Below are 13,024 nucleotides of genomic sequence, written 5' to 3'. Positions count from 1 at the left end.
ATACTCCAGTGCGACTTATCTATGTTTTTTTCTACCTAATTATGCATATCTGGCCTTGTGCGACTTATACTCCGGAGCGACTTATCTATGTTTCTTTCTGCCTAATTATGCATTTCTGGCCTTGTGCGACTATAGTCCAGAAAATACGGTAATTCAGAAATTCAGAGACAACAACTGCTTAATATCATGAGGGCAGAAAAGGAGTCTGTATCAGATTTCAAAGGCAGGTAGATTTGGAGATCATCTGCAAAACAATGAAATATAATATCACATTTAGAGATGATAGACCCCAATGGTAACATGTACAGAGCAAACAAGGCTGGACCCGAAATGGAGCCTTGAGGCACACCAGATCTAAGACTAGCCACTTTTGAATTAAAGCGGCCCATATTATAAAAGAATGATGCTGACCCCAGTCTTTTGGAGGTGGGAAGTTGGTCAGGTAATCCAGGAAGTGACCCATATGAGCGTAGACTCGCCACGAGATACAGCGTCCTCAACTTGATTGCACTTTTATACTCAACGTCCTCTTGAGTATTGCCCTTTTTTTCACTCTCAGGGATTGGAAAAAGACCGCATTAAAGACGACTTGAGAGTCAAACCCGAAAACTTCCTAGGCCAATGAACTGCTTACCTCCTGTTTACCTCCTGTTTTTTTAAAATAACATAGAGTAGCAAGATGAAGCTGTGCGGGTAAGCTGACTCCGTATGTCTCTTGACACCTGACATCGCTCTCTTCCTCGGCTGCATTGCCGTTGCTTGCTTATTCCTCAGTTGGTCGTCTATCCTATACCACCCTAAATCAAAGAGCAATATGAATGAAGCCTTGAACGTTCAATAAGGAGCATCTTCCATCTCCTCCTTCTGGGAATTGCAGTCTCATCCGATTTGATCTTCACCGCTTGTCCACGCCGTCATTTTTCAATACTGATGTATAATCAACAATATTGGCCACGCCTTCTGACATCATCAGTTGCCGACCAATGTGCTGTTAAATATCACTCAAAAAAATCTTCTCCAGAACCAATCATCATCCATTCTGGAGTTGGTGCACCGCACCATGTGACATTACGTTTGATCTCAGTGGCACCGGTTCCCCTCCACAATATCTCTGGTTAATAGACTCGCTGAAGCAGCTGTTAATGTGCACTAAGGAGTGAAACCTTTTAATAATGCCACATTGCCGTTTCCCTTCATGACCAGTGAAGCTCACAGCACGTGGGCAGCCTCCGGCCTTGAAAACACCAGCTCCACCGCGTTCGAGCTCAATTCTTCACCATTCAATACAAGCAATCGTACACCGAGCGGAGAAAGGAAGGTGTTGGAATGCGGCGCCAAGGAGGTTACTCATGATGCTCTTTCAGGTTTATGATTGGGTTTGGGTATGTGAGCAGCACCCATGTAAAATCTTATCGGTAACAAACACTTTATAAGGTCAACTTAGCCACGTTTACATGGACCTAAATATTCCAATTCCATTCGGGTTATTTGCTCAAACGGAAAGAATGTAACCTTTGTATACACCTCATTCCCAAAAGAAAAGTGCCAATCCGAATGAATATATAATCCGATTCCCAGGGGTGGAATATTCCTTTCCCCAATCCGATTGAGGTATCTTGTACCCGCTCAATCGGAAAGTTGACTGCATTCTTCTTCTGTTGTTTATTGGCGGTTGGCAAGCAGCTTTCGTGTGCATTAGCGCCATCTGTGGAACAGAATCTAAACCCTTCTATACGCCATTCACAAGTCCAGTTTTATTAAAAAAGAAAATACATATCTATATAAAACATGTGCCGAGCTTAATTATAAAATATTAGCAAGATTGAACTTTATCTTTTTCTGTTCCCGGGTGCGTTCTTTCAGCGAATGCTGAGATATGACGTAACACGCAGCTTGAGATGTTCTTCGATTTAAAAAAATGGAGGCGAGCAATCGGCACTGGACTGCTGCGGAAAGTTTGTTTTTGATTCAAACTAAATTTCAAGACTGGACGAACGAAAAACTGGCAATACGGAGTTATTCCAACAAGTGAAAGAAAAACTCGAGGAAGTCGGAATCACGTGATGTTCTGACTATTCTGGTTGATTATAGCGGCGCATGTAGACAAGAGATTGGAATATTCCTTTCCATGTATACCATTGTTTTCGGAAAGGTCATTCAGAATGATTCCATTCGGAAAGAGAAAAATTTCTCATGTAAACGTGGATATTGTGTTTAATGCTGACAATGATGGAAACATCATCACAGTCTGTTCCACGCCTTCTTCCACAAGAAATAAGAACAGCAGAAGACTTATTCCACAAATAGTACATTAGCCACGTTTACATGAGGAGTTTTTCTTTTTCCGAATGGAATCTTTCCGAATGACCTTTCCGACAGCAATGGTATACATGGAAAGGAATATTCCAATCTATAATCAACCAGAATAGTCAATGGGGCATTTGCAGTAAAACGTAAACATCAACATCACGTGATACCGACTTCCTTGAGTTTTTCTTTCACTTGTTGGAATAACTCCGTATTGCCAGTTTTTCCTTCGTCCAGTCTTGAAATTTAGTTTGAATCAAAAACAAACTTTCCGCAGTAGTCCAGTGCCGATTGCTCGCCTCCATTTTTTAAAATTGAAGAACATCTTGAGCTGCGTGTTACGTCATATCTCAGCATTCTGACAGTCTGACAACTTTCCGATTGAGCAGGTACAAGATACCTCAATCGGATTGGGGAAAGGAATATTCCATATATTCACTCGGATTGGCACTTTTCTTTGGGAATGAGGTGTATACAAAGGTTACATTCTTTCCGTTTGAGCAAATAAACCAAATGGAATTTGAACATTTGTGTCCATGTAAACGTGGCTATTGATAGATTCTAATATATTCCACTACGTGTCAGCACTGGTGAGGCTGAAATACATCAGATACCAACTTTTGACCCAAAAATCTCTGGCTGCCTAATATAGCGGATACACTTGAGCGAACTATGCCTTCATCTCCCACACTGCCGTCCTGTGTCCAAACTAATCTAATTAAAGCTGGCAAAGCATTTGGGAAGTTGCCTCCTCCCCTGAGCGGCAAGGAGGACTCAGTCCAGATCATGACTGCAGATGGCTGTTTCTCTAAATGAGTGGCGAGCACTTTGCCAGGAAGGACACGGTGCTGTCACGAAGGGGAAATGAGCATTGCTTTAGAACCAACATGTGAGCGCATTAATTGTGGAGTGGAAGCGTGTAGGTGGAGAGGCGCCACTTGAAACCATCTTTTTTTTTTTTTTTTTTTGAGTCCCTCGTAGCAAGATAAGTCTTAGCTATCTTCTTTTCAGTCTGTTCAACAGACCATTATTTGTTCTGGCTCATCCTCCAGAGCCCACAGGATCTCTCCTGTCCAGATTCTGCACGCTGATACAAATCAAACAAATGATTGCATGCAAATAAGGGCGAGCGTGGAGGAGAGGGGGGCTAAAGACTATATTTAGCTCATGTCACCATCACATGATGTGATTTAAACGGAGAATAAATCTTGGGTGTCTGGCAGCACGCCACTTCTCCACCGAGAGGGGCCCTTGTATTTTTCAGCAAAGATCCTGTAAGGCGTCACACACACACACAAGATGAATTAAGCGATATCCGAAACCCGTAGTGGCGTGATTGCAAATGCATCACAAATGGGTTGGGAGGCCGCCGCCGCCGCCGTGTTGGTTTTTTGTCAGCGTTGGCATTGTCACCGCTGGCACAAAGGCCAGCGTGGCACACAGGAAATGAGCGCTCCATTGAGGCAGACGTGCAGCAGGTGGTGTGTGGATTGCTTTGTGAAGCCTGTTATGATTGGCGGCAGTTTGTTATGGTGAATTGCCCCCTCGTCAGGGAAAGACTGGACTTTAATTATATGATGTTACTGCAGATGGAAATGGCCTAGACATCCATGGAGGTTCTTTTTTGGCGGGCTCGACTTGAACAATTTACTTTACTTCCTATCTTACTTGAATACGACCGAGGACAAGACAAATCTCCCAATAGGAAATTAATTAATCGCTGTAGACGACCGCTCTGGGCATTCCCCGGTGTTTGACAACAGAGTCATCAGGTTCCAATAACCAAACAGTTTGGGTGGCCGTTGGTACCATGAACCGTGATTCTTCCTTCGTTTTCTATGCATTGGTGCTACAAGCCATTTTTTTCTATTGTACATTGTTGTGGCTATCATTATCTGTTATGCCCACAAATGTAAAACATAAATTAAATACAAAATACAAAAAAAAAAAAAAAAAAAACTTAAACCATATTAGGAAAGCAGGAAGTGAACAAATGTAACAGTACTAATTGTAACTTTTGGACATGTGGAACTGTGAACTGATTATGTGATGCATTCAATTGTAATCCGATTCATTCATTCATTCTCTACCGCTTTTTCCTCACGAGGGTCGCGGGGGTGCTGGAGCCTATCCCAGCTGTCTTCGGGCGAGAGGCCGGGTACACTCTGGACTGGTCGCCAGCCAATCACAGGGCACATATAGACAAACAACCATTCACACTCACTAATCCGATGCATGTTCAAATTAAATTAAACCATTTTGTTTTGATAGCCGTGTCGTATTAATACAAAATCAGTAGGTTTTCAGAGGAGATCAAAGTTACTCCCTGAAAATTACAAAATCTGGATATACACTACCGCTCAAATTTTTGGGATCACTTGCATATTTCTTTGTTTTCCACAGAAAAACAAATTTTCATGCATTTCACAAACATTTTTTTTCCATTTCACAAACATTTTTATCCATTTCACAAACAATTAAAATGAATCAGATGATTTTCAAAGAAGGATGTAAATTTTTGCATAGAAGCCTACTATCAACAACTGTCAGTCCTCTGCATCAATCTCCTGGTATGGCTGCTAATCCAAGTTCATCATTTTATAAGGCTAATAGATGATTAGAAAAGCCATCTAAAAAAATCTAAACTAAAACTAAAATCTCTTGCCATGCTGTTAACTACTCCCTTCAGAGAGCAGCACAAACCGGGTCTAACAAGGACAGAAAAACGCTGCACTGTGCAAGAAGACAAATATCTGAGAGTGTGCAGTTTAAGACAAAGATGCCTTTTAAGACAAAGAGTATATCTTAGGAGTGTACAAAGTAACCTTGATTATATCTAATATCAAAGTCAATGTGACCATGTGAATCTCAAATGTTAGCATCATTTGTAAAGCCGAGATCTTGAACTAACTCCAGCGATCAATTCTTACTTGATCCGGTAGCCTCATAAAAAAACATTAATTGCTAAGCAGCACTGATCCATCTAAGAAACTTACTTTTTTGTCTTCTGTGATGAAAAGACTTTTGAGTTGTCTGATGTGCTGGGGTTGACTTTGTGAATCTATCATAAGATGTGTTTAGCATTCAACGTGAGAAGCGACTGCAAATGACAAACTTGGAATGGATAATTGATTTCATTTTATTTCCTCTTTAAAACGCTGACAGGCAAAGAATGTCCAAACAAAGACAATACTATCAAAAGAGTCAAATCTATCATTTCATTTAAATGAAACTTGCTCCATTTTGTCTTCATGTTGGCAACTGTCACATTTCTGCAAATTAATAAACATTTTTTGTTATTCAGCAATCAAATGGTTGACAGTTCTGGCAGAAATTATTACAAAAAAATATACAAAAATTAAGGTCGACCTGTCTGCACACAAAACATTTTTTTTCATTCTGCAAATTGATTTGTCTTTATTTTTATAGCATCTTTTTAATATTAAATGTCAGAGGTTTTCAAGTAAAAAATTAGTAATTGTTTTTTTCTGGGCTGCACGGTGGTCGAGTGGTTAGCACTCAGAACTCACAGCTCGGAGACCCGAGTTCAATCCCACCCTCGGCCATCTTTGTGTGGAGTTTGCATGTTCTCCAAGTTAATTGGTGACTCCAAATTGTCCATAGGTATGAATGTGAGTGTGAATGGTTGTTTGTCTATATGTGCCCTGTGATTGGCTGGCCACCCCGCCTCTCACCCCAGCATCCCCCGCGATCCTTGTGGGGATAAGCAGCAGAAAAATGAATGAATGTTTTTTTCTGATCAACTTAACATGAGCGCCTTCTCCCCGCAGGTGGCTGGAGGTGGGGGGGCCTCCCAGGGCCAAATAGAGATCTTCTCCCTCAACAGACCTGTACCAAGGGCGGTGAAGAGCCTGCAAGTAAGCTCCGCCATCCGGTGTCTGGAATATGTGCCGGAATCTTCTTTGACTGCGGAGACGGAGTCTGGAGATCACAAAGCCACCCAAGGAAGCTGCGCCAACATCTGCGTGGGATTAGACGATGGACGGTGAGATGTTACTGCATTATGAAGAACAGGGTTCTTCAATTAAAATCAACTAAGGTCCGAACCTCATTTTGACCTCATTACATCTAACCTCTTGTGTTCGGGTCGGCACCGACCCGTTTTACATTTTTACTCACTGATGAGTTTTCTTACAATGTCATTGGATCATTTTGAGTGTCGTCATCACGTAAACATCATAATTACGGCAGCATGATTGTATGTTAGTATTATTATATTATACTTCCCATTCCCTTTAACTGATCATTGGTCCTTAAAGGGCCAGCACCGTTTGGTGATGGCTGATGTAGAAGAACACCCCCACATGTTATAATCTTCATGTCGTTATTGTTCAGTCTGTTCATTCTTCTTCAGGATTTTGGTCTACGGCAGCGTGGACACTGCGGCTCAGTGCCTCGTGACCCTCAACAATCCCGAGGGTTGCCCCGTCCTGTGCCTGAAACACTCTTCTCTCTTCCTTTTTGCTGGCCTCCGCAACGGAACCATGATGGTTTATGGGAGAAACGACAGTGGTAAGGTTCTTCCACATATTTTCCACATTAAAGGTAGACACAGTGTCACGCCCTGTGTGGGTTCCCACGTGACAGTTTGTCCGTGTACCCTTATTTTGTATGGAACTTCCTACTTGGTGATGGTAATGGTTTTATTTTCATTTGAACATGCATCAGATTACAATTGAATGCATCACATAATCAGTTCACAGTTCCACATGTCCAAAAGGAGTAGGAAGAAGCAAAGCTTATTAAATCCTACCTCTCCATTTGGTACTTTTACAATCAGTAACTGTTACATTTGTTCACTTCCTGCTTTCCTAATATATATTTTTTTTGTCACATACTGAAGTACGAGGTGATATGACCATCCAATGACATAATGGGTACCATAGTAAGTGTCGATATAGTCATATATATTATTATATTATTATTATATTTGTTCACTTCCTGCTTTCACTTTTTTAAAATAAGTTAAATAAGTTCCTTACTCAATCCATTCCATAGTTTGATTCCACATACTGAAATGCTATGCTAACGTAGTCCTAGCATATAAGTGTTTCAAATGTAGTTCTTCCCTGAGATCATATTTCTCCTCCCTTGTAGAGAAGTATTGGATGACATTTTTAGCTAATTGGTTGTTTTTAGCCTTATGCATTATTTTAGCTGTTAGCTGTTTAGCTGTCTGCTTCTTGAATTGCTTTTTTTTTTTGCAAAAAATAAATATTTTTACCTGCATTTGGTCCTGCTCTTTGCATCCTGGGGTCGCACCTCAAAGCAATGAAGCCCGACCGTAATGCACCCGGAATCCACTTTTGGACCCTGATCCACTTGTTGAAAATCATTGCTCTAAATATTTTGTCTGGAGAGACATGACTTGTAATTATTAGTCCATAATATAAATAACTTCATAATAATAATAATACATTGTGGAACTCTGAGAATCGATGACCATTTCAGATGTTTGGTAATATGGTCATTTGCATTCCCTTTGACTTCATGTGACAAAAGCCCTAATATTAGAGTGAATTTTTTTAACCTGGTCTCCATGGAGACATGCATTGACTCAATAGGAACCAAAGTGCATTGTGATGTTATATTTTTGAGAGAATGATGATTGATTGACTGGTGTTATTATTAGCCTTTTTCACAGTTCACAGAATGAGACCGCATTTTTTATCTGGCTTGCAGGGCTCATGTAGTACGGCATCTATTATGTTCACGTTCCCTGCCACATGTGATGTGCTATTCAGTAAATCAAATTGTCGGCGTACTTGTCATTTATTGTGATTTTTCCATGTGGCTGTAGGAAAACTACCGCATTGCACAAGACAACATGTCAACTTCATGAAGTGTTAGTCTTTCCTCAGCAGCGCTTCTCTACCTGGATGCGCTATCAAGTCAAACAGGCTTGTGCCTCCTTCAGGCAAAAAAAAAATGATTAATTACACGGAGCTGCGGCATCCTCACATGAATATTAGCAGTCGTTTTTGGTATACACAGGAAGGACAGTTGGCAGGCTCGGGAGGCTCTGAGACATCTGTTGAAGACTCACAGCCGCCCTTGACTGCGTGGGACTGTCTGAAAATATGTCAGCAGCTGCAGCCAAATACTGACTTGCCGCATGAGAGTTTGAATCTGCACAGCACGCCGTCGCCGTGTTCAGTTCATCAAGCTCTTCCTCAACCCTCAGCAATTCACACACGTTATGGAAAATATTTCACATTTGGTGACCATCGACTGCCTGCGCTGAGGGGGTGAAGTGGCAATGAGGGGGCACTAACATGAGCGGGGTTTTTTAGAAACGACCTTTATATCACGCTAAGCAATTAACCCCCGGAAGTCAAAAGGCATTGTAACACAATGGAAGGCAGAAATAAACAACTCAGAATGTTAATTAAATGGCGGGGTGCAGCCCACTCTCTAATTTCACTTCATTAATGCGCAGCAAAGGAAATGCTTATGTAATTTAATTTATCATGCGTCTCCATGGCAGCCGCAAAGTGGTCCTTGTGATTAATCCTCAAAAGAGAAAAGGTCTGCTTCCTTCTAACTCCAGCCAAGTGGAACAGGAGAGAAGTGGCGATGGAGATGTCGGAATGTGGATCAAGTGCAAACATAAAGATGTGATGTTGACGTATGATGGAGTGTGGCGGAAAATTAGGAGGAAAAGTCAGTTGGAAAATACATATGTATTTATAAAATACATAGGCGAGTGGTTACAGCTAGGAGACCTAAGTTCTAAGCTCTGTGTGGAGTTTGCATGTTCTTCCCGTGAATGCGTGGGTTTTCTCCGGGTACTCCGGTTTCCTCCCACATTCCAAAAACATGCTAGGTTAATTAGCGACTCCAAATTATGTATGAATGTGAGTGTGAATGGTTGTTTGTCTATATGTGCCCTGTGATTGGCTGGCCACCAGTCCAGGGTGTACTCCGCCTCTCGCCTGAAGACAGCTGGGATAGGTTCCAGCACCCCCACGACCCTCGTGAGGATAAGCGGTAGAAAATGAATGAATGAATGAATAATATATAAAGGTGGCTATAGGGTTGCTATTTCAAGTCTAGAGAGCTCTAATAGTGTTAAAAAACCTCATTGTTTCTATGATTTTTTCTATGATTTGATCTGATATGATAAGCGATAGAAAATGAATGAATGAATGAGCTGGCCACAGTCAGAAGACCTGGGTTTGATTCTCCGCTTGGGCATCTCTGTGTGGAGTTTGCATGTTCTCCCCGTGCATGCGTGGGTTTTCTCCGGGTACTCCGGTTTCCTCCCACATTCCAAAAACATGCTAGGTTAATTGGCGACTCCAAATTGTCCATAGGTATGAATGTGAGTGTGAATGGTTGTTTGTCTATATGTGCCCTGTGATTGGCTGGCCACCAGTCCAGGGTGTACCCCGCCTCTCGCCTGAAGAAGACAGCTGGGATAGGCTCCAGCACCCCCCAAAGTGACCCTCGTGAGGATAAGTGGTAGAAAATGAATGAATACAAACCATAGCTGGAATGAACGTTTAGCGCGCAGGCCACACAGCTAGGAGACCCAAGTTCAAGTCCACCTTCGGCCATCTCTGTGTGGAGTTTGCATGTTCTCCCCGTGCATGCGTGGGTTTTCTCCGGGTACTCCAGTTTCCTCCCACATTCCAAAAACATGCTAGGTTAATTGGCGACTCCAAATTGTCCATAGGTATGAATGTGAGTGTGAATGGTTGTTTGTCTATATGTGCCCTGTGATTGGCTGGCGACCACCTCTCCCCGAAGACAGCTGGGAGAGGCGGTATAAAATGAATGAATGAAAGTTAACAACACCAAGCTTTTAGTTGCTGCATCGAGATGTGTGCAGCATGTCAAAGTTTGACCGTGACCGAGGATGACAAGTCTGAAAGGAAGGGAACTAGATGGTGTGTTGAACTGGAAACAGACGAGGTTATCAGACGTGCAGCTGCCATCACAACACATTTTGTCTTTGGAAGTGTCAGGCTTTTTATTTTGTGTCCTCTTTGCGATTTGTTTACTCATGTCAATAAGCAACCAAGTCCAATCTTAACATTGTGATATATTGTACTTTATTTTGACAGATGATCTTTGGGACCCGGAGTCCTGCAGAAGTGTGAGGTTGGGTTCAGAGCCGGTGAGGACACTGTTGGTACTAGACGACTCGGTGTGGGCGAGCTCTGGGAACTCAGTCACGGTGGTTGACGTCGCCAGTCTCAGCACTCAGGTAATGGGATCATTGCAGGGCAACATCATATCACACTTTATCTTGTTACTGCAAATATCCTCATTCTTTGGCTCAGCTATTTTTTGGCCATATTCTGTGCTGCTGCGACTCAGTTTGAAGCCAAACAAAATACAGTGATCATACTCAGATTAATCAATGCTGACATTAGAATCACCTGTGCGATATTTTTTATGTCCTGATACAACAACAAATTTAAAAAAAATTATATATAATTCTTGTGGATGGCAAAACATGTTACGACAAAACATGTGTAGTGGTGTCAGACATTGCAGTAGCTCGAGAAAAACAAACAAACAAACTTCATTTGTATTTAAAACCAAAATAAACATCACAAAATACACTACCGCTCAAAAGTTTGGGATCGCTCGGAAATGTTTTTGTCCAGTCTGAGATATGGCTTTTTCTTGGAAATCCTGCTATGAAGTCCAGTATCCTGAAGTGGCCGCTTCACTGTTGATACTGACAATGATGATTGACAGCTACTATTTAGTGCAGCTGCCAGGTGACGACCTGTGAGGCGTCTTTGTCTTAATACTACACGCTCTCAGATATTTGTCTTCTTGCACAGTTGTGCAGCGTTTTTCTGTCCTTGTTAGACCCAGTTTGTGCTGCTCTCTGAAGGGAGTAGTTAACGGTATGGTAAGATATTTTAGTTTTTAGTTTAGATTTTTTAGGTGTGTTTTCTAATCATCTATTAGCCTTATAAAATGATGAACTTGGATTAGCAGCCATACCAGGAGATTGATGCAGAGGACTGACAGTTGTTGATAGTAGGCCTCTATGCAAAAATGTACATCCTTCTTTGAAAATCATCTCATTCATTTTCATTGTTTGTGAAATGGATAAAAATGTTTGTGGAATGGAAAAAAATATTTGTGAAATGCATGAAAATTAGTTTTTCTGATTCAAAACTTTTGAGCGGTTAGTGTATGTTCTTGGAATGTGGGAAGAAAACCCGGAAAAAAAACAATGCACACAATGCATACTTTTCAAATGTATCCTAATTGAAAATGAACATTTGTTTTCCCACAATAGAGCCAAATGCTGCATCTGTTGGGGCACCGTCCAACTTGCCCCATGAATTGTAGCAGCCGTCATGCTGCGTCGCCATTCTGATGTGATTTGAAAATCATCTGATTCGTTTTAATTGTTTTTGAAATGGATAAAAAATGTTTGAGAAATGGAAAAAAATGTTTGTGAAATGCATGAAAATGTGTTTTTCTTTGGAAAACAAAGAAATTTGCAAGTGATCCCAAACTTTTGAGCGGTAGTGTACATCCAGATTTTCTAATTTTCAGGGAGTAACTGTGATCTCCTCTGAAAACCTACTAATCTTATATTAATACGACACGACTGTCAAAACAAAATAATAGTGGAAAGTGGAACGTGCAAACAAGGTGTAGTTGGACTCTTTACAATGGAAAACTTACAAAGCTAGACAAAGAAAATCTCAAGTATTTTTGCAGCAACGTCTAAAGAACGGTCAAAACGGAGACTGGTGCGATGGGTCAGTTAGGGACCTCTCCTTCAGTTCCTCCAGAGACGAGGATTTAATGAACCGAGTGTCCGTGGCTGTCTGAACCGCTCTTAATCTTCCGCAGAGCTTTAAGGGTCAGGACTGGTTACATCTTTGCTAACCTCATCTACACCTCACCTAAGTGGCCTCGGAAAGGGCTGATTTCACATGCACTGCAGTGCGTATCGAAGCGGAACTCTCCACATGTGGTTCGAAAATGTTACTTGGCAAGCCGCATGTGTGTATTAGCTTTATGTCATCCAATACTTCTCTACAAGAGAGGAGAAATATGATCTCAGGGAAGAAGTACATTTGAAACACTTCTATGCTAGGACTACGTTAAAAAGCCATAGCATTTCAGTATGTGGAAAAATACAAGGATGAAGAGTCTTGAACCAGTCATGATGTGCTATATATATCACTATATTGACACTTACTATGGTACCCATTATGTCATTGTATACTCATATCACCTCGTACTTTGGTACGAGGTACATTACTTAAAAAAAATAAATAAATAAAAATAACTCAAACCGTATTATGGAAAGCAGGAAGTGAACAAATGTAACAGTTACTGATTATAAAAGTACCAGATGGAGGGGTAGGATTTAATAAGCTTTGCTTCTTCCTACTCCTTTTGGACATGTGGAACTGTGAACTGATTATGTGATGCATTCAATTGTAATCTGATGCATGTTCAAATGAAATTAAACCATTACCATTACCATATTGACAGTTACTATGGTACCCGTTATGTCATTGTATGGTCATATCACCTCGTACTTTGGTACGTGACAAAAAAAATACAAAAAATAAATAAATAATAAATTACAAAAAAATTAAAACTTAAACCATATTATGAAAGCAGGAAGTGAACAAATGTAACAGTTACTGATTGTAAAAGTACCAGATGGATGGGTAGGATTTAATAAGCTTTGCTTCTTCCT

The 13,024-nt window shown here is 41.1% G+C and overlaps 1 protein-coding gene across 3 annotated transcripts in view; it reads left to right on the top strand.

Annotated features, from left to right (window-relative positions):
* Positions 1–13,024, top strand: part of arhgef10la (Rho guanine nucleotide exchange factor (GEF) 10-like a) — a 124,828-nt gene that overhangs the window by 96,860 nt on the left and 14,944 nt on the right. For all 3 annotated transcript variants that reach the window (XR_013630250.1, XM_058054589.2, XM_078798403.1), the window contains 3 exons: positions 6,099–6,313; positions 6,683–6,840; positions 10,398–10,540. Coding sequence is in view for 2 of the 3 variants with exons in the window: in XM_058054589.2 (XP_057910572.2) it covers positions 6,099–6,313; positions 6,683–6,840; positions 10,398–10,540 (516 nt within the window). In the remaining variant the exon portion in view is untranslated. The remainder of the gene's footprint in view (positions 1–6,098; positions 6,314–6,682; positions 6,841–10,397; positions 10,541–13,024) is intronic.

This window comes from Doryrhamphus excisus, linkage group LG18, assembly GCF_037039965.1.
Source record: "Doryrhamphus excisus strain RoL-2023G ecotype Guam linkage group LG18, RoL_Dexc_Guam_v1.1, whole genome shotgun sequence".
Lineage (NCBI taxonomy): Eukaryota > Metazoa > Chordata > Actinopteri > Syngnathiformes > Syngnathidae > Doryrhamphus > Doryrhamphus excisus.
The sequence above is the reverse complement of the archived record's forward strand: the minus strand, read 5'-3'. Positions and strand labels throughout refer to the sequence as shown.